General features: G+C 43.3%; 1 protein-coding gene across 1 annotated transcript in view; it reads right to left on the bottom strand.

Annotated features, from left to right (window-relative positions):
- The window catches only part of LOC146822649 (band 4.1-like protein 4B), a 1,026,350-nt gene that overhangs the window by 984,792 nt on the left and 18,867 nt on the right, over positions 1-22,691 (bottom strand). The window contains exon 2 of the mRNA XM_085606258.1: positions 16,990-17,192. Within this exon, the coding sequence (XP_085462384.1) occupies positions 16,990-17,192 (203 nt within the window). The remainder of the gene's footprint in view (positions 1-16,989; positions 17,193-22,691) is intronic.

Raw genomic sequence — 22,691 nt, 5'->3', positions numbered from 1 at the left:
TCTGAACTCCTACACCACCAGCTTTGACACAACAATAACCTCTCCAAAGCCATCTCCAACGTCAATGCCTGGATCAGCATCCTGTGTAGATACCCTAGCTTCTCTCAAAGCCAACAATCCTATGAGAACCAGACCACAAGTAAGCGGGTAAATGGAAGATTTCAGGTTCACCAAACTCCACTGCAAGCAACTTGAACAGAGACGCAGACAAAGTCAGAACAACACAGACAGGAGCAACTTCGAATCTGCCCCTAGATGGTACCATTGGCAAATCAGAGTCACCAAACACTCAGTGCTCACCAACCACATTAAAAGCAGAATGAACAGCAACAGGAAGTCTTTGCAATAATGAAATACTTTACCAATCAAGTAGCAAGCTCCACCAATGTATCTCCCTCTCAGGACTTCTGCATGCAGCTGTTCCTATTCTTCAGCAACAATATCACCAGCATCTACGGCAACCAAGCCCTTTCAACCTGGCAGCCCTCCTGTTCTTTTTTTTTTATTTATTTTTTTTAAAAACCTTTATTGTACATAATAAAACCTCAATACAAACATGGGCCTACAACCACCAGGGCCGGCCGCTAATGTTATACATGTTCAATGACATCAAGGCAGCGACAGGCCCCTTGGGGCTCAGCCGAATTGACACAAAACTGAATGCACCTCAGAGATTATCAGGATACATAAGTTTTATAAAGATAAACAACAAAAAATAAAATAAAACAAGAAACAAGGCGGAAACCATCGAAAAAAGGCGTCTAACCACAGCCGGGGGACCACACGATACCTAATCCATCCTCAGGTGGTCAATGAAGATGATCAGGGGGGGAGGGGGGGGGCAACGGGAAAGCCAGAACTATCCAAAGGGAAAATGTAATAGTCCGGGAACCGCAGGATCAGGGGGGCAAAGCAGCATCAGATGTGTCCACGAGGGGGGGCATGCAGATATTCCCTCGGTACCCGTTCCACTGACCCCAGATTCTACCCCACGCCCCCGGCTTACCCCGAGCCACATACACAGTTTTCTCTCTGCACATGCACCAATCCATGTTCTCCTTCCATACTGACACGGTGGGAGGCCGCCGGGAACCCCAAAGCTGTGCGATGTCCCTCTTAGCAATCATGTTCCCAAGGGCCGGCCGCCCACCGAGTCTGAGCCGCATTATAATCATTAGGCTCCCACACATTCAGCAAACACCGGCGAACCTCAGGCAACAGAGCCACCCCAGTGACACGTTCCATGACAGCATGCACCCGGCGCCAATACTCCGCCACCTCACGGCACTCCCAGAGAACATGGAGAAAAGTGGCGCTGAGCCCACAGCCACGCTTACAGAGCCCGTCTTCAGAAAAACCCATCAAAACCAAACGAGGGCCCGTCACATAGACACGGTGGAGAATTTTAAGCTGGACAAGACGGAGACGCGCGGGTATGGCCACCTCCTTAGGGGAGGACAGCGCAGACTGCCAGTCCTCATCGTCCAGTTCCACACCATCCCCGATCCACGCCTCCCGAAGACGCACGAGAAGATCCGCCCGATTGTTTATTAGTTTTTTATAGATAAGGGAAATAGTACTGTCGGGCAAGTGACCGTCGAGTATACGGTCCTCGAGTGGCAAAGACACAGGGACTGCAGTCTTAGCCCCGAAGACCGAAAGCAAGGCGTGCTGAACCTGAGCGTACCGAAAGAACTCCCTCTCACTCAACTCGTACTCACTCTGCAGCGCCACGAAGGATTTAACCGCACCCTTCACCCAGAGGTCACCTACTCTGCTAATGCCAATCGTGTCCCAATGCTCAAAACCTTTTGTCGTCCAGAGGCTTCCCAATCTTTCAGACGCAAACAAAGGGGTTGCACACGTCAAACGATCATTCCAGCCCATGGCCACATTCGCATCCTTCCACAAGCGTACCGCAATCTTAGTGCTCTGTTAAAGTTGCCGCCAGGCAACAAAAATCTATCCATTTCGAAAGCCGGACTCGGACCAGGTGCGTACGTTGCATGGTTAATAGCAGACAGCTGGGAAGCCCAATAGTACCTCCTGATGTCCGGGAGCGCGATGCCCCCGTCATACCAGGGGAGAGTCAGTTTTGCAAGAGCAATACGTGCACGACCGTCCCAAAACAAGTCTCCTCTGTAAGCTCTCCACTTCCCGGAAATAGGCCGCCGGAATAATATCAAAGGAGTTCTGAAGTGCGTAAAGGAATCGGGGAAGAGACATCATTTTAAAAAGTGCCGCACGACCGAGGGGAGACAAGGGCAGCTTACGCCAACGAGCCACGTCTATCCTCAATCTCCGAAGTGGAGAGAGGAGATTATGCTCGTAGCGGACAGCCGGGTCCAACGAGACGTACACTCCCAGGTACGTAAAGCCGGAGTGAGACGCCTGAATGGGAAAACGAGAAGGCAAGAGAGGAAGGCCACCGGAAATAGCATAGACACAAGATTTAGACCAGTTAATGATCAAACCAGAGTTCTTGCCGAAGGAAGTAAGGATGTCAAAGCAGCCCTCCTGTTCATCTCTGTCAACACCCAGTGAACCACCCTGACCAGCCGACCCACCATCACCACTCAAGAAACTGAAATGACCATGCAGTCCATATACTCCGGAGCGCCATCGGACCTCACCACATCTTCATCAAAGGATTGGACCCCATAAGTGTAGCCCTCCCCCGACACCACAGTACTCCCTTTTCTCAAGAAAACCTCAGCAGACCTGAAGAAGCTAGCCAACTGCAGGCCTATCTCCGTGCTAGTCTATCTGGCAAAAATCATGGAAAAGTTGCTAAACAAACGTCTAACCACCCACCTCACTGACATCCACCCACCTCCTCAATAACACTCAATCCAGATTCAGGCCCCGAGATCGCCCTCGTCGATGCCACAGGTGTCACGGAGATGATCATGGATGGAAGTGACACCGCGCTCCACATCCTACTGGATTTTTCTGGAGCCTTCAACTCCCACCTCATCCATATCCAACAACTGAACAATGTCAGCATCCAAGGTCCCGCACTTTGCTGGATTTGCACCTTCTTGACAGGCCACATCAAATCGGGCAGCCGGGTGTCCTTCCTCTTGAACCCTATCCACCTCATATGTGGAGTTCCACAAGAATCCTCTATCAGCCCCACTCTGTTCAACACCTACATGACCTCACCCCCCAGCATCATCCACACCCATAGAATTGTTATATCCTATGTTGACAACACCCTGCTCACACTGTTCCTCTCCTACAGGATGCCAAATACCTGGACCAATTTATCTGCCCGCATGACTGAAGTTGCCAGGTGTATTAAAACCAACAGCTTAAAGCTTAACACTATACATGGCAGAAGTAGTAATATTCAGTGAAGACACCTCAGTTTGGGACTCCAGATGATGGCATACCGGACTTGGACCCACAAACCCTCCTGGTAGGTAAGCCATGCAAAGAATATCAGAACAGAAATCAAAAACCAACTCACGATGACCGGCCAAGTTAATGCTGTCTCCGTTTCCTGCTTTCACACACTAAAGATGCTCAAGGTCTTCTAATGGCTCCTCATCAACACTCGCAGAACGGTCGCCCAAGCCCTCATCACCAGTAAGCTCTACTACGGCAATGCACACTATGCTGGAATTATGCGCAATTGACCAGAGGGCTCCAGACCATACACAACTCTGCAGCCAGCTCACCCTCCCACTCACATCGCCTGGACCTCAAAGAGCTCCACTAGCTCTCAATCCACAAATGAGCACTCTTCTAACTACTTTATGCACACATACAAAACCTTAAACAACATTGCCCCCTCGTACCTCAACTGCATATATTTCTGCAGACATACCAGGTATCTATGCACAGCTGAATATCCACTTGCACAAATCCCCTGCATAAGCAGAACCAGATCTGAAGGTTGTCACTTCTCCTTCCTCACGCCAAAAGCCTGAAATAAAATGCCGCTACACATCAGAGCCTCCTTCTCAGTTCTTGAATCCTTCACAAAACTGGGGACCTGGCTCTTCACCTAGCCCGGACCCTGGTTTGTGTCATACAGCTCTCTCTTCAGTGCCAGAATACTGTCCTGGGTGAGTTGTGCGCCATACAAATACACATAACATAGCATTACATAACATCACCTTTTGATGCAACCAATAAAATATGCAAAATATATTTGAAGATGTTTTCATAACATTTTGACATGATTATTTCTTGCTAATTTCTGCAGGCAGTTTTTGTTTTATCCTTCCAAATTTCTACGTGTTTCTATTTGTTTTGTGTTGTTTTGTATTCTTTTTCTTTTTTGCAGGAACTTAACAATATGGACAAAACAGAGAGGTGTACATTCATAGACTGATATGTAATCTGAACTGTCGGGCTAACTGACAACTATGAGCCTAATATCCAAATACTATCTCACACTATGTTTTTTCTTTATGAAAATGTAACTTCATCAATACAACATATTGTCTCAAGAAAACTGAGAGCTCAAAGGGCGCAATTGTGAGAAAGTGATTTATTAGATGAAGGGGATTGGTGGCCACCACAAGCAATACAATCACTTTCTTGCTGGGGTCTAGTTAAAGGTTTCAGTAATTTAAACCGGAGGTGAATCCCTGGAATATGTGGTTCAGAGCAGACAGGTTTAACTTACAGAAAATATGTAAAGCAACTTGGAGTACCAACACAGTTAAAAAGTCAGAAACGCAACACAATAAAAATGCCACTCCAATTTATAAAAAGAGAGATTATAAGCAAAATTACATCAAAACAACAAAACTAGGGGAACCATAGATATAACTTTTTTACGATTCAAGAAAAAATTATGCCATGAAGCCCAACACCCAAAAATTGCAGTAGACTGGGACCTATGGGTTATTTGCGGCCCACCATGATTGAGCATGGGTTATACACACGAAGTGTATTGGCCCCGCTAAGACCTGGAAGTGGTAAATTCAAAAAAAATTTAAAGTCCTAATCTGAAAATGGGCTTTGTTGTTTCCCTGTGGGAAAACACTTCACCACTTGGGAAAAACCTGATTCAATGGAACCTCTGGGATGAACCTTTCAGGGTGGGTCCCCTTGAAGTTATAGAGCAAACATTTTGAGAAAGTTTTCAAACTTCTTTTGATGCGCAAACACTCACAAAAACACACTTCCAATGCAACCAGGACATTAGGGAGAGCACTTAGAGACTATTAGGGTGCCAGGCAGAGGACAACATCACTGCCAGTCAAAGTCCAATTGCCCCTGGTCAGCTGGGATTTTCCAAGCGAATGTCCTCTTTTTATTGTACCTGGAGCCACCCAGGGGATCAGCCTTATGATCCTTGAATATCTTTCTGTCCGTAGATTTTAAGTGTAGGGTGTCCAACCTCCTCCGACCCTTCACTCAAGTCACAGATGTCAAGTCCAGCAGGTTCAGTCCATCTGGTATCCTTTCACATATCCAGCAAAGTTTTAAAGAAGGCTGGGTGAGGGTCCAGCTTTGTAGGGTTCACAAACCTGTGTGTGAGGGGTACTCTAAGGCACTCCTAGTTTCCTCTGAACTATGGAGTAAAGGTTCCCAGGCCCTAATCTACCTACTTTTTCAGTAGTTCTGTTTGCTTTACTACAAACAAGCCTAAAATACAATGTGTCAGTTTTCAAGATAGTGAAAGTCTCTGCCCACACTAAACTAGGGGTCTGTGGGTGGAGAGTAAGGGGTAACTTTCTGAATGTTAATTTTCCTTAATATTTATTAGAAGTCTGACTATTCCACAGGACTGGAATTGTAATTACTTTTAAAATCTTGTGGGCTACAAGGCCTACACAATGGTGACTTATTAATATTTAAGAGAGGTTTTTTCCTGTCAAAAGCGTTATTTTAACAGGTCGCACTACAGGTTTAAACTTGAGCAGTCGGGCTACAATGGGAGGCCTGAAGTCATACTTTCCTTGTCACACAAGGAGATGGCACAATAAGTGTTGCACTCCACAGGTGACATTGAAAGTTAAATGTTGTAGGTGCGGTTTCTACACAATATACTATGGCCTTAATATAGTGTTAAATACTCCAATCAGGGACTAGCCAACAACTACAAGTTTAAAGGTCAGAGCACATACACTGGGCACTGGACAGTAGTGCCCTAGTCTGCAGGATCTAAAAACCAGCAATACAATTCAGCAAAAACCATGGGAGCGACCATGCAAAAAGGAACAATTTCTCAAAGTGATTGCGACACATCTTGCTGAACGCTGTGTTCATACATTCGAAAATAAAAATATTTAAGTACTTCCCCTTTGGGTTGAGGACAATGCATTATTTCTTAACTTTATTAATACAAGTGATGGCATCTTTAATTATCTTACTCCGAGTGCTTTCAGCTCCTGTATTTTTTAAGCCAACATAAACACTTGTATCACAAAGATACCAGTGTCTATGCCTCTAGGACGTTCCGTGAGACTTTCCACTGGTTCTCATGCTTCAAGTGTTATATTTTGTTTCACAAACGCAAAGCAGTGTTTAGATTCACAGCACAATATATACAAAATGCACTTGAATATGTTTTTAGAAGATCCGGGCTGTGTTTATCTCCTTAGTTCGATTTCACTGTGTCCTTGTATTAGCGTATGTTTAATATTTGTACATTATACTTAGAGTGATTATTTCTGTAATCAGTTTTTTCCTTGTAGTTTTCAAATGTTTTCAATTTGTTTTGTTATTTTGTGTTATTCTGTTTCCTTTTAGCTATACACTTTACCTGTTTACCTCCCTGCCGACACACAGCCAGAACAGTTGCGATCTATAGCGATGTTAGCCCATCTTTGTGAGATAATTCTTTTTTTAAACTGTAAATAACGTTGTTAAAAAAAGGAACAGACTTTGGGGAACCCTGGCATAGAGCAATAGGAGAAGTACCAAGAATTCAAAACTGGAAGTGTTGGGTATAAAAACACTTTGGCTTCTTTCTACAATTAAATGCCTGGCATCAGGACTTCATGCTAAAAATTGAATGCTTGCCATTGTCTTATTGCTATGAATTCGCCACTGTGCCCTTGCATTGGTCTTTATTCTTTAATTCAGCAAGGTCATCAGAGATTTGGGGTTGCGGCCAGATGTTTGAACTGCATAGGGTAGAACTTTCGAACACGTATGCACATGGGTCACATTTTTATCTTCACCTCACACACACATTCTCTCTCTAGTTGTGGACATCCATAATCACTAACAGATAAACACAAACACTGAAATTGCTGACAAGTGATGAGATTCACAGGTTTAGGAGTCAACAAAGAAATTAAAAGTTCACATTCCACAAAGTATATAATTAGCCATACATTTAAGAGAGGAGTGTGAAAAAGGCAGAATGTTTCACTGGCTCATGTGTGGGGAATGCTGTTTCTTGCTTTTAGAAATGTGCTGTCACATCTATTCATATTATCAGTTATTGTTTTTTAGGTCTCACCTGACCCAGCGCATGCGCTGGCCTGGCGAGACTTATTGAGAGGGCTCCAAAAAGTGCTACAGTGCATGTGCGCGGGCGAGGGCGCCCCACCTGACCGCGATCACTTTCTCTTTCGCGGCCGCAGGGCCACTTGGCATAGCCAATAGGTCTCGCTTTTGGGACCTTATAAGTATTTAGTTATGCAACTGTTGCATGGCTAAACACTTATAAGGTCCCAAAGGCGAGACCTATTGGCTATGCCAATGCTTGTTTAATGTGCATGGAAGCCTAGTCAAAGTTGGCCATTACTATCAATTAACGGGGCAAACATGCTTTAAAACCAAAATAAATAAGCAATTACAACAGGTAACAACCATTGGCAAAGCTAAAAGTTCTTGCTTACGTATACAGGGAAGGAGTGGCTGGGTTATGTAATAAGAGATATTTTGTTGTAGTTGTTTAGAATGCACCCGTTTCTTCAGCTTTATGCCTTTTATTTTTTTACATGGGAACCTCAGTTGTTGTCATTTAAATGCTATTTACTGAGTACTTTGCAAAACATACATCATTTAATGCTCGCATTGTCAACACAAAGGAGTGCATTTTTCGCCTCTTTTTTAAAAACGTATTCGATGTTTCGGACTGTTCCTCTGCCTTTCGAGCTTTTCTACTATTGCCTGCTGTGTCGTGTCATTTGTAGCTGCGGTTTTTCTTTATTTCATCAGTTCAGTAGTCATTTTGCTGGAAGTACAGATTGATACCAAGGCCTTCACCTTGCTCATAATTATTGTCATCGCATGTTATTTCCTGTGGCAAGCTGCATTTACCTTCTTAGGGAAACCAAAACATTTCCTCCTAACAAATATCAATATATTAATGTAAACATTTTAAAAATGTGCATTTGCTCACGTCTTACCGTCTTCATGCTGCTATCTGGCCTACAAAATAAGAATACAGGCACAATGGCCATCGGCCCTGGATTGTGCATCCGAGGGCTGTTCAAGCAGAGAAGCCAGGAGCTGTATTTTAGGAATTAAATTGGAAGAACAAAAAGCATAAACTTCTAATAACATCAACGGATTACTTTTTGGAACCTTATTGTTTGGATTTATGTAATTTAGTTTGTATAATCGTATTGCAGGACGTTACCTCTCTCTCTACTTGTTTTTTTATTACAAGAGATTAGGATTTTGTACAGCTAACCCAAAGAGGTGGTCAACAGGGTAATGAAGACAGAAAGGGTTCTAACTGGTGGTGCCGTGGATTCGTCCTTAGCAGTCTAGTATTCTGATGTTTATCCTAGATCTGCTGTCCTACTCACCCGCTGTCTGGCACAACTCACTTTAATATACCTTGTTTCCTTGTACGCAAAAGAAAGTTTACATGAAGTTTCAATTCCGACGTTAAGAACGAGTCTGCTTTCAAATTCTAAAATCAATTTGTGTTATTATGTTAGCAATATTTACATCTCGCTTTCTTTCATACATGCCATTAGCGTTCTCTTACATTCCACATATTAATCATCATTTGTGCTTCCATCATTCCCCATGCATTTTATGCTAATCAGCGCTTCATCAGGGGCATCTCTGTAAACAGTCAAACACTCATTCATGTGCATCTCAGAGGGGAGACCAAGCCCCTGCTGAATCTGAATTTGAGCCGGTGGTTGCAGGTGATACCCACCAGCTCTCAGTTTTTGGGGCTGGCACTTATTTTTCCTCATCAGACTTTGACCCAGAGAAAGAAAGAGAAAAACATAAGCGGAGAGGAGGAAAAGAAAGACAGAAACGTGTCAAAGAGAGAAAGCAGGGATGGAAAAGAACCTTTTTTCTTTTATCCCTGCTTTAAAAGAGTGAGATAAAGGGAATGCACACTGTGTACTAATCCGGCCATTGTTAGATATTTGCGTGCGTTTATGTTGTTGAAAATTAGTGAAGTAAAGTATTTCATAAGCATAACCTACAAGATCATCATCCTATGGACGCCTGTTATGGTAGATGAATCTTACCCTGAGACTTAATATACAATAACCTCTAATGTTGTGTCTTCCACATGAACGTCAAATTGGTTAAGAGTAACCCTGGGCGTAGTTCGCGAAGTAGCACTACGCGTAGCTACGCAAAGTGCACTTCGCACTACGTGAGCTACACGTAGCACTTCGCAAGCATCCGGCACTGTGCAATCATTGAAAACGGCATCTTCCACAGTGCAAGCTGTAGTTTTCTGCCGCTCGAGTAGAGTTTTACTCGAGCAGCAGCTTTCTCAACGCAGACTGGTAGTTTCTCATCGCGAGCGGTCGCGAGCATACGCGACCACTCGCAATGAGAAACCTGACCTCCCCGCGTTGAGAATCTCGCCGGGAGGTTTATTTTCCACGCTCGCGATTGCCAACTTGATGTTGCTGATCGCGAACGAGAAAAAAGTCTCGCCGGGATGTCATTTTGCTTGCTCGCGGTCGCCAACTTGAAGTTGAGGACCATGAGAAAGCAAAAAACGACTGCTGCACTACACTACGCTACGCTTGTTTGCACTGTGCTACGTGCAATTCGCATAGTGCGAAGTAGCGCAAATTACGCGAGCGTGGTGTAGTGCTTTGCCCAGGCTTAGTTAAGAGGGTATGTTTCTGTTGTGGAGTAAAGCAAAATGCAAGTATATATTGTCATGAAGTTATCAAAAATCGTGGTGTAATCAACTCCACTTTAAAAAATATGCAGACCCTGTATACTGCATCTGGAAATTTGTGCTTATTCCATTCCTGACCCAAAGCTGGTATTGTGCACCTCAGTGCTCACTATGCAGCAACTGGAGAATGACAACACCAGGGGCCTTATTATGGATAGGGTGCACTGTCCCTGGTTGCACCACGGTGCACCTTTGAAAAGGTGCGCCGGGCACAAATAGGGACAGTGTGATGTATTAAAAGGAATGTACCTTCTTCAAATTCATGCACCCACCACGCTCTGCCCGACCTTCCTTCCCACATCTATCCTCCATATCGCCTTGCCCTCTTGACCAAGTTGACAAGACCCTCTCTATTCACTATCCTTCTGTTGCATCCCAAGACCCCTGCACAATCTGGAACCCATTTGCATATATAAGCACCCCTATCTTAATTTGCTGTAAGATCTTGTTTTGCCCCTCTGCTGTTATTTGTATGTCACAAGCTATGTATACCCATGGTTCCTATATATTAAAATCCATTTTTTTTTCAAACCATGGAATGTGCTGCCCTCAGGGAAGTAGTGAACTAGCACTGCCATCAGGGCAGTATATTCAAGTGTAATATGTAGTGGCTGCTTCTAAGCCACGCTGTGTTTCACAGTACAGGTGGCACCCATCCTGCACTTTGAAGAGGGGAAGAGAGATCCCCTTGCAGGCAGGTGCAGTGAGTGACTGCACCAGTTAGCAAGAGGATGTCTGTGGTGGTGGTGGTGGGGGGGGTGTTTGGGACCCTTGTTCTCCCATCCAGAGGGTTGCCTTTACCTTTTTTGTGGCACACTTTCAGTGCACCACCTAAGGGCATATTAGCCTCAGTGTCTGCATCCACAATATAGCACGGGCACAGAGGCAAAGTGATTTCCTCATTTGCATAGGGCCACATACCCATGTAAATGTGGAAACACCATTTCGTGATATCGCTGGTGCTACATGTGCGCCAGCACTATCCGTATTACAGGAGGGGATGCACAAGCATCTGCGGGCCCTTTCTGTAATACCATTGTATCCTGGGGGAATCCATAGCAGATGCACATGCCCTTTGTGCCCCGAGGGACAAAGTATAATATGGCCCACGGTGTCCCACATTCGTCCAACTATTGAGCATGCAAATGAGTGCCCTTTAACCTGTGTTATTGTGGAGACCTTCTTTTGTGTGTCGAACCATGTTAATTAATTACAGAATTTCATGCTAAATAAAGAGAAACTAATGCCACAGTGCACCACAACCTACTGTCATGGGTTCAGTCAATCAATCAAAAAGGTGTGTTAGAGTAAAGACCTACAAAATGCAGATTCAGCATTAACGGTCAGTTCCAATCTTTATTGCATTCTTGTGGCCCCTTATTAAACATTCAATGGCCTCTGTTTACCTTCCAGCACATCACATGTAAACACAGTATAGTAGTGTATTGTTTGTACAATGAAGGGACTACTGTTATACCTGACACCCTTGGGGAGTTGTCCCCCAAACCTTTTACCTTCACCCCCCTTGTTATGCATGAATTTGTTTGTATTATTGCTCTGTGCATTTAACCTCTGCTAATCAGTGCTAAAGTGCTTGTGCTCTCTCCTTAAAACATGGTAAAATTGTCTTACACCCGATTGGCATATTTAATTTACTTACAAGTCCCTAGTAAAGTGGCATACCAAATACCCAGGGCTGGTACATCAAATGGTATAAGTGGACCTACTGCACTTATTGTGTCATCCACTTAAGCAGCTCCTTAAAACATGTCAGTGGAGTTTTATATTGCTAATTTGACTTGGCAAAAATAAACCTTTTTACCACTAATAAAACTCCCTTTTTAAGATATATATAAGTCACCCTTATGGTAGGCCTGAAGCAGCCCATAGGGCAGGGTGCATTGTATTTAAAAAATTGGACATATACATTTTAAGGTTTTCAAGTCCTGGTAGAGAAAAGCTCACAAATGTGTTTTTCTCTTCTGTGCGGGCTATCTCTACCCCTTCCCATAGGATAAAATTGGGTTAACTTACGACATTTAATAAGTGATAACTTTTGTTTGGAAGTAGGTAGAAATATCATGTTTGGGTCTAAGGAATTGTAATATAAAATGATAAAATCAGATTTTGAGTCACAAGTAAAAAAAATTCCATTTCAAGAATGTTATATAAGAAAAAAATTTACCTATGCCTCTGATGACTTCAACACTTATTCGTATGAAGTAAGATAAACGAAAATTAATACGTTTATCCAAGCAATGATTTATGCCTTTTATTTATTTTATTTTTTAAATTAATATCTTTGATCACAAAAAGAACACATCATAAACTACACGAAATACCACATTGATATTTACACAATGAAAGTGAACAACGTGAAAAATGTGTTTTGACATACAATTATAAATAAACTCATAATAGTCAAACATTGAAACCATCAAATGCAATGTCACAAAAAACAATCATTATATAAACAATACGAAATGCAAAGTTGTCAAACAAATTGATAGATTGGACAACTAACACCCTTATATTTGGAATCAATCAAATCCCCTACATATCAGGGACACAAGGGAGTATATTTGTGATATTTAACCAAGAAGTTAGATTCCTTTGTCTGCCTTGTAATATTTAACCAAGGAGTTGAATTCCTTTATCTGCCGACGCGTTTCGAGTGCCGGTTAAATCAATTGCCGCACTCTCATCAGGGCTGGATTAATCTTTCTCACGAACAGACTGATTGTGACAAAAAAGGGAGGGATGAAAAAAAAGAATTTGAATTTCTATTAAAAAAAGGGGCGCTTCCCAAAGCCCTAATTGTTTTTCTATCTGTACAAGTTGGTGGTCACATACCTGCATTATGCCGGTTGCATGTAACCATCAGCAATGTATAACACACAGTGGTTGCCAAACTGATTTTCAATATTGCGGGGCCAAGACGATTTTTAAACCGCAGATCTTTAATTCTGCAAGAGAAATGTTACACACACATTCGCGGTGTCTGTTTAAATAAGTTTAAAACGTGACAACTAAGCACAAGTTATTTACTCACTCAAGAAGGGGGGCCAAAAACGTGGTCCCACAGAGGAAGTGTTGTAACAAATAACGATCCTTCACTCTCTTTAAAAGTAGTGAATGTTGGCATTTTTTGTCCTAACCATTTGGCTTGAGCTTTGTGTATGTCTCCCAGACAGCCACACAATAGAGGGACTGGGTGTTGGCAGGATGGGCGATCCTGACTTGATGGGACGGGAAGAGCAGTAACCTGTTCCACTTGCACTTCAAAGACACCGCTCACCCACAAAGAACCTCACAGTTGCCTATTGTGCCTCCACACAAACTGCGACCAGAGCAGAGAGGCAGGAAATTTCAGGCACTTCTGCATGTGTTGGGGGTGGGGGATTCCCAAGAAGTGTCTTCCACTTCAAGGCTGACTTCAGGTATAACATTAGGACCATCAGACCCACTCTTCAGTACACTCCTGGACCTGTGGATACAACAGAAGAAGGACTGTCCTGCTGCCGGAGGACTTCACTGCTGTCTTAGGCCTGCCCTGGTGTCTGAAAAGAAAGACTGGACCTGCTCCCTTAATCTGAGGCTACCTGAGTCGGATGTCTGAACTCCTGTTATGAGCTACAGGAACACAAAAGCTCTAGAGGCCTCCCTGCAACTGCCCAGCTCACATGCTGCACTGGACCTGCCGGAGCCCTGATGTCGTCTCCTGGAGAGACTTCCTGATCCCCAGGTGGTGCCTCCCCAGGCCCTGGCATCAGAGACAGCTCCTCCTGGCCGAAATGAAGGTTTCACCAAAACTGGTGCGAAGCGACGTGAAGCCCTGCAAAGTCTTGCTGCAGAGTTGCAGATTCGTCTGAAATAATGCAGAGTAAACCACAGCCCTGTAAAGCCTGCTGCACAGTTACCACCTTCATCAGAACCGACTCCGTCAACGCAAAGCCTCACACAGCAACACCGCGGAGGCCGTGCACCAAGGACATAAGGTACAATCCTCAGTGGGCCAAATTTGGTCCTGAGCACGCTCTGCACTCCATCGCAGTTTGCCAGAAGTTGTGACCTTGGTCCTGGTTCAGTGTCCAGATACCCTCAGTTGGTGCTTTGCGCCTTTTGGCACTTCTTTAACCTAATTCTTCAAAATTGCGTATCTCCAGTTCTACTGATTCGCTTTTGGCTGTCTTAGTCTCAAATAATTATTAAAATGTACTCTGCTTTTCTAAAATGATGGATTAAGTCCTGCATAAATACTTTACACATTGCCTTTGTTAGGCCTGAAGGCTTTTATGCCAAGCTACCAGAGTGTTATGCAACAAGGATTGTGGCTGTTGCTTGAGAAGGGCTTACAACCCCCTCGACCAATAACTTAATTTGTAATGTAATTTAATTGGTATTTGTATAGCGATGTTACTCGAGGGAGTGTTCTGGTTCTCTGCACCACAGAGATTGACATGTTGAATGACCTGAACCTTTAATCCTGACTGAAGAGCCATGTTTTCAATTTCTTCTGAAACTTTGTAGAGTTTTCAGTGGCCCACATTTCCAGGAGCAGTTTGTTCCATGCTGATGAGCCTAAAAAGGATAAGAACCTACCACCAGCTCTGGAGCGCTGGATCCAAGGGATTTTGTCCAGAAAAGGTACTCTGGCCCAGATTGCTGGAGAGCCAGGGTCTTGAAGAGAATGCTCTTCTTAATAAGCAGCCACTTCAATGCACTCTAATGTGGAGACACATGCTCAATGGTCGACCTAACAGGGTATGGGCTGCTGTGCTTTGGACAACCTGCAATTTATTGATGAGATGGTCTGGATTGCCCAGGTACACAGCAGTGCCGTAGTCAAGCCTGAATGTTCTTGGGCCTGTACTACCTGTTTCCGAGCTTTGAAGGAAAGATAGTGAGAAATTTCCTTAGCACATGCAGCAATCCAAATCAAGTCCCCCCTAATGTGTTGACCTGAAGTCCCATGGAAAGATGGTCATCAAATTGAATGCCTAGATTCCTTACTAGCTAGTTTGGTGACCAGGGGGAGGGACATCCACCAGCTAAAAAGGATTGCCAAGGCTCAATAGCCTTAGTACCAAAGTAATGTAGCTCTGTTTTTCTGCATTGAATTTGAGCGGGTGGTTTATTAGCCACTAAAAAACTGCAGTCATGCAGGTTCACAACTACTGTCTGGCTTCTGCCATATTCCATGGTAACGGACTATATTATTCGATTGAATGTATAAAAATGGGACTATCCCTAGTAACCTGGAAAAATCTAACCACTAAACTCAACTTAATGGTAATCCTATGGTTCCTTCATTCCTACTTAACAATGCATCCAGATATGTGAATAGTACCATTTCACACCTCCTTATTTTCCTGTTCAAACCTGAACTGAACATGAACCAGCATACCCAACATATATATATATAACATTTTAAATAAAACTTCCACTGTGAAATGCACCCTGCGCAATATGAAATACGCACATTTGATCTGGGGGAGCTATCCGTTCGAAATGACGCATTGATATTGACTTTATTATCACAGTCAGATCTCAATCACAAACTTCCTATATGAGCCACAACTAGTTGATAACCATTTTATTTCTTCATACAAAACATTTAGTTTCAGTTCTAACATTAAGGCCCACTGTTTGTAGAGTATTAAGTCTGTGCACCCAAAAATGTTCATGTTGTGCCAATACCTTCTATAGATCACCCCTGTCAAATGTATGTTGACCTTTTAAAAAAAAGTGAAATTTTATCAGACTTAGATTGCATTTTTATTCAATACAATGTGTTGCCAAAGGTGCTTTTTCATGTAAATTTGTCGTACTACTTTTATTTTCTGTAAATCGTATCCTAGCATTACGACTCATTTTGTCAACGTATCCCCCTTGATGAGGTGGACAAAATATGATATCAATGTAATGTATTGCTTGAGTTCAATGTTTTCGTCTGTCGTTGGATTATTAACATATGAGTATTCAATGATATTTCCACAATGTCACAATTAAGACAGAAGAATATTCCTTTCTTTTGGGAGATCAAAATACTTTGTGGAGTGGTTCTGCTCTAGTGATGGTGTTTCCCATAATTCGAAAACAATAGTGTGCAATTACTAGTTGCGCAGTAAAATGTCTCCGCATACCCTGGTCATGTTCTATTAATCCCCAATTTTTTAATATCATGATCTTAATTTTCTGACTTTACCTTGAAAACGTGTTTACAAAAATCAGTTTGTTCAGCTCTGTATTAGTTTAGTCTTTGGTAAATCTTCTGTCTGTGTGTTTGCAATGCGTTGTCTAGCTTGTTTTAACATCTGTTCTGAGTAACTTTTTGCTTCAAACTTAGACAATATACATGTTTCCAGTTGCATATATTTTTCTGGGTAGGAAACAGCCCTCTTCACTTTTAAAATGTGGCACCAGAGCAAGTTTAGGACCTTTATTGTACCATGCCTAATGTACAGTCAGAGTTTAATAATGATGTGATTCCCAGCTTTAACTGTTAAGCAAATGTTTGCCAGTTCTTGCCTTTGGTCACTTTAGTAGGTACTGCTTTAGCACCACTACAAACTAGGCGCAGCTATTATTCTTTGCAAAATGTTACACAGCATTTCCCCCTTCCCCACCCACATGGTGTTTACCAAGTAAAGAGCACGACGACCTATTTTGTGGACAGACATTTTAGATAACAGTGTTACATAAATAAAGTTGAAGCCTTCCAAGAAATAAAAAAAAGTTCCTCGTTTGCTAATGGGACAAAACTCAAAGACACAGGATGGACTCACTGTGACTTGAAATGTTAAAATGGATCAAACACTTCAGGAGAAATGTACAGGTGAGCCTGAACCTTAAAAGCGTCTTCCATTGTGTGTGCAGCAGAGGTGTGTACTTACTGTTTGTACTTGGAACTCCATGGTTCAAGTCTTTGTTCTCCACAGTGATTGCGCCATAACTAGAATGAAGGTGGTGGTGATGGTGGTGGTGGTGGTGGTGGTGCTTTCCAGCGGCTTTGGACATATATGGTGTGCCACCATTTTCTTCAGTGTTGTACGGGTTGAAGTCAGTGTTATTCAGCGCTTGTGATACCGAAGGATAGCTGTAAAAAACAGAACAAGAACCAGATTATACTGCGAATCCTTAAATATGTACACAAGACATGTGCGTAATCTGAAAGACAGAGGGCGGTCACCACAATCTGCATAGTGACATTAAATGTGTGATGGAGTTGTCTATACTAGCTCTGAGACACACTCCACTAGTTCTCAAATAAATGGCATTTCCATTAATTCCTAGCAACAATATAAACCAGTTAGCCTGGCAAATTGATCAATTAAAGACAATGCCATTTAAAACATCTTTAAAACTATTGATTGCAATAGAATACAATAAGCCCTCACTGCATCTGCGTGCTGGACTGACCATTCTCTTCGAAGTTACCATCATTTGGAATAAATGCGCACAGAGTAACAAGTATCACTCACCCTGATCAGAAATTAGAGAAGTGATTTGACGAATTGATGTGTTATGTTGCTGGAAGTGTACATAATGTATGCGAGGCACACCTATTTCCACCAGTTAATCACGCCAATGTCAAAGAGTCATTCTGCTCAATCACTGAGCTCTAGGCATCAGCCATTAATTTGCATCAGAATCACTGAACAACCCCATGTCTTTAACTAAACATTTGGCATCCATTTTGTGTTCAATATGCTTGATAATGAAATCCTAAATATAGGAGGCTCGACCTGCATCATTTAATATGGTGGTTTGTTTCTTTGATGACATGCCGTCCACCTTCACCCCCCCCCCGCCCAAAGTGATTTAGATATTATTTTATATGCTAGCAGATCTATTGCTTCCCGCATCTATGTCCAGAAGAAAACAGCAAACCATTTGGGAGCTAAAATGGTGTTTAAAGAACTGAGCAGTTAAAACTGAGCAAAAAAACCCAAGTCCAAAGAGACAAATAGCAATTGTCCCTATAAGCATTCTATACCAGGCAATGTGTTTCACTGCTTTATTCTCAGATATAAAAGAGTACAACGACAGGAAAAGTGTTGTACATTTATTTTGTCCCTTGAGTCAGTAAGCGCATGACTAGAGATCCGCTGGTGGTCCTCTGATAAATTAAACACATGTGATTTCTCTGATGATGCCCACCCCTTTGTTGCGATTATTATTTTGCTCATTTAGTACCTGTGGCTACCATTACTTCATTTCCGCGATGAATCAGTTAATTTTAGTTGAGGATCTGTCGTTTGAGGTGAAGCACGGTTTGATCCTCTCAGAGGTGCACTTTCCAGCAGAGGGAGGCCCCCTTAACAATTGGGTTTCAATTCTGATGACTGATAATATTCAGAAAAAGGTTAAAGCGGGGTAACACGTCTTTCCAGTTAGTGACTCAGAGATACCATCAGGGCTGACAAAAAAACATGGGGTGCCTATTTCAGCTTACGGATATCTATCATATGCAACAACTGTCTCTTCCAATTACCATTAGAAGTTTCTGCAAAGAGTGAATCAGTTTCTTGATGAGACAAAACTTGTAAAACAGAGCAGGTTGATTATCATACCGAAAGTGGTCTACACCATTTCACTGCTGGAAGGAACCACTGAAAAGGACATAGTACAACGTGTAGAACAGAAATCAGCATCCCGGACCATAACAAATGCACCCTAATTTAGACACATCCCACCAACCCCGAGATCGATTCCCTTGTTCCTAGTTCTCACAACAGAAAGATTCAAGTTCTTTAGCCTCATCTACAAGATTCTGTTTAGAACCATGTGTAACTACTTTACAAACTGCATTTCACTTTATTGAACATCTCCTCCTATACATCAAGGGTCACGTTGGTGGTCACATGTTTGCACGAAAAGCAAGGTTAATGTGCTGCCAGAATAGGTGCCCTTGATGTGTCAGTTACACTCATTTGGAAACATTTTCAAAATGTTACTGTAACTGTTTTAGATAAGGGTACACACTGACTCTTCTTGGGTCCAATGCCGCTTGGTTACCTCCTGGTATTCAATACTCTGAAAGCACTCACAGTAAAGACTGTATGTCAGTGCAAACTTTAAAAAAATTGTGACCAAATTGCAATTCTGGGTAGGGTGGGCCTTTACGGTGCAGTGTCTGCTTCCTCGTACGGGACATCATGAACTGGGAAAATAACCAAAATCGCAGTGCCAGCAGCAGAGTGTAGGGCCTGCTCTTTGCTTCCTCACAGACTTCCCCTGGGGATGCTGGAAAAAGGGAACTTGGGTGGATAACTCAAATCAAGCTGCATATCTCAGAGGAACAGGAACACCAAATTTAATTTATAGAAGAAAAAAAGAAAAAAAACACCCACAACCCAGAGCAAACTATATTTGACATAGCTGCTATTCTGGCATTTTTCTACCCTGTAACCTATATAAACTAATTCATGTGGGATATCACACTGAGCAGGGGCAGTGCGTGAAGGTACGATGATATGATGTTAATATTTAGCCCTTTTTAGGACGAGCCTAGCGTTGCAGCACATGCGCTGCACGCTGTGCGAGGCATGCAGTATTCAGTATAGCATGAAAGCTTTGTGGAACCGCCACCCACTCTCCGCCCATCTTTTTCATTGACTTAGGTCCTAAATACTGCCTTTCAATTGTTTTTAGGCTTGTTAGTCCCTCCTCATGACGAGCATGTCCTCATTTGTATTCTTCCATGGCTACTGGCCCCTTTACTTTGAGTGTTGCACTGTATTTTTTTTTTTATATCGTAAGCACTATTTTCTTCCCGTGCCTCCCTCTCCCGCAGTCCGTGCCTTCTCTCCCCCGTTGTTTGTGTCTTCTCACCCGCCCATTTGCAATGCAATAGGTCTCGCGTAAATGCGAGTCCTATTGCATTGCAAATGCTTGTTTTAAGTTAGTGTTGATTTTCAAGCATAGATTTGTGGGGGAAAAACTTTGTTATGCCTACCAGGATGGTTCCTAGCGCATTATGGTGTTTCAAACCTTTTGTGAGTAAAGGTAATTTGCCCTTCATAGTATTTCCTGTTTTGCCTTCGGTTTACCACCCTATATTGTAAGGTGGTTTCTTCGAGTGTTGAGCACTGCTAGTTAGAAACTGATGCCATGTTATTTGACTCCACTGCTTTTATAGTCCTATAGCCCAAGAGTTATGTTAACACACAAGTGAAGTACTCTTTTTTTAGGTCTCGGCTAAAGACAGATTTAGCTGTTTGTCAGAACAGACTATTGTTTCCAATACCTGACTTATACTTAGATGGGGCTGTGGATTAGCCCCTACTTCATGATTAAATGGCTTTGTTATCTCTCTCTATTTCTGCTCTCCTTCCTAATTTTCTCTTCCTGTTTGTCCCACTGAAATGATGATCCAACGAAGCAAGGTAGGTTGCTTAATTTATTCTTCTATAGTGGGAACACTGCCAGGAGGGAGCAACCGGCCAGGAACCCACCCGTCAGAAACAGTTTTCTCCCCAAGTCTTCTAACCCGACAACACGTTCCATGGAATGTCAGAATGTGGAAGGCTCCGGAGCACGATTCATCACATCTTCCCCCTTACAATGAAACGTTATACAAAAAAACTGTACAAAGAATATCAGCTTTATCCTAGGGGTGCCGGAGAGGGCCGACGGGCCAGCAGTGGACCTCTTCTTTGAAGAACTTGTGATCAAGCATTTACAGCCTTAACACCTCTCCAACTACTTCTCCATTGAGAGAGCACACTGTATACCAGGGGGTCGACCCAAGCCGGGGGGATCCCGTGGCCTATACTGGCGAAAGTGTTCAACTTTCAAGATCGGGAACATATACTTCAGGTGGCTTGATGTGCCCCCTCTCAAATTCGAGAACAGTACGATCACCTTTTTCCCCGATTTCACTGCCAAAGTCCAAAAACAGAAGTGCTACTTTTTGGAGATGAAAAAGGCTCTCAGGGAGTGGGAAATCAAGTACACCATGCTGTTCTCCGTGAAACTACATGTGGAGGCAGAGGGCAAGAGTTGGTTCTTCACAGATTCCACGGGGGTAATGGATTGGCTCGACGGATGGCAGAAAGTAGGAGAGCATGGACGCCCGGAGCGAAAACAACGATGAGAACGGACAACATGGATTGTGGCGAGGATCCGCTCATGGAAGAGAAGATTTATACAGTGCGGTAACGCCTTCAAACAGCCGGGATGCCTACACTTAGACTCACCCACTGGACAATCACTTGAGGGTCTACAATGTGCTGCACCAACATGAGGTGGGTAGGTCTGGACGGGAGTTTGACATGGACCGATTCTATATCAATATCCAGTATGGCCCGGCCGCCGGCAGAGATAGAGCTGGACTGCTTTATGGACCTGAGGAATCACTTTCTGGGACTGTGATGAGTATATTTTATGATATATAATGGTACCTGTAGTTAAAAAAAGTGTGTTCCTAAGGAAAGGGATGAGTGGAGGGGGTTGAGCCTACGTTTCCCCATTTCAGGGTTGGGAGGACGGCGGGCACTCTGAAATGTTGGGGGAGCGGGTCACTGGACTCTGTTATGCAGGGAGGGGGTGGAGAGAGTTCCGGAAGGAGGGGGTGACAGTTTTGTTTGTAGTTTTAGTTTCACACAGCAATGCAACACTAACACAAGGCCAAAACTGACACTTGACTCTCGCAAATGGGCGTTTGATAATCCTACGCTGATTTACCTGTAAACACGTACCACAAGCACCTACAAACTGCACCATTACTGTAATTCCGTCGAGATGGGAATTCAGTTGCCGTTACACATGGTTTATGCCTATGTCTTCACTAATGGGGTCAAATGCAGAACTTAAGTTCCTGACATGGATCGTGAACGGGCTTGGGGACAAACTTAAGCGAGGAATAGTCCTCCAATACACGAAGAGACAGGCGCCGGACTTAGCCCTTTTACAAGAAACCCACCTGATCGGTAACACCTATAAGGCCCTTAGTAGATGGGGTTATCAATTGTTGATCGCACACGCTGGGTTTACTTCAGGCTCTCGCGGGACAGGGGTGCTCCTGCGGAAAAATTGCCCCTATATGGTTAAGAAAACCTGGACTGATGATCAAGGCAGATTTGTCGCGGTGTTCGGTTCCTGGGAAGGGAAAACACTTATTAATGTGCTCTCAGTTTATGTCCCCCCCGCGTTGTAACACTCCACACCGCAAGATCTTAGCAAAATTATCCTTCATCTTCCACTTGGCATGTTGGTAATTGGGGATGACTTCAACCTCACAATAGTTGGCACATTGGACTGTTTACCACCGCATAGAGACCCTGTCTCTGGGTCTAAACTTGCTGAATTTCCATCGTCTCTTGGCCTGGTGGACATTTGGCGACAGCTTAACCCCACGACCACACAATTCACCTTTCATTCTGGGACCCATAATAGCCAGTCACAAATAGATTACATGCTCACACAAGCACAAGACCTTTCTGAATTTAGCAAGGCCAGTTGCCTGGCACGGGGAATCTCGGATCACTCCCCTATTCTCACTAAGATGACAGTTGGTCCCCCAAATAGACGGACTACCCTGACTTTAAATCCATGGGTGTTTAAAATACCACACATCAAGGTGGCGTTAATC

The sequence above is a fragment of the Triturus cristatus genome, chromosome 5_2, assembly GCF_964204655.1.
Source record: "Triturus cristatus chromosome 5_2, aTriCri1.1, whole genome shotgun sequence".
NCBI lineage: Eukaryota > Metazoa > Chordata > Amphibia > Caudata > Salamandridae > Triturus > Triturus cristatus.
This window is presented reverse-complemented; position numbering and strand designations above follow the sequence as displayed.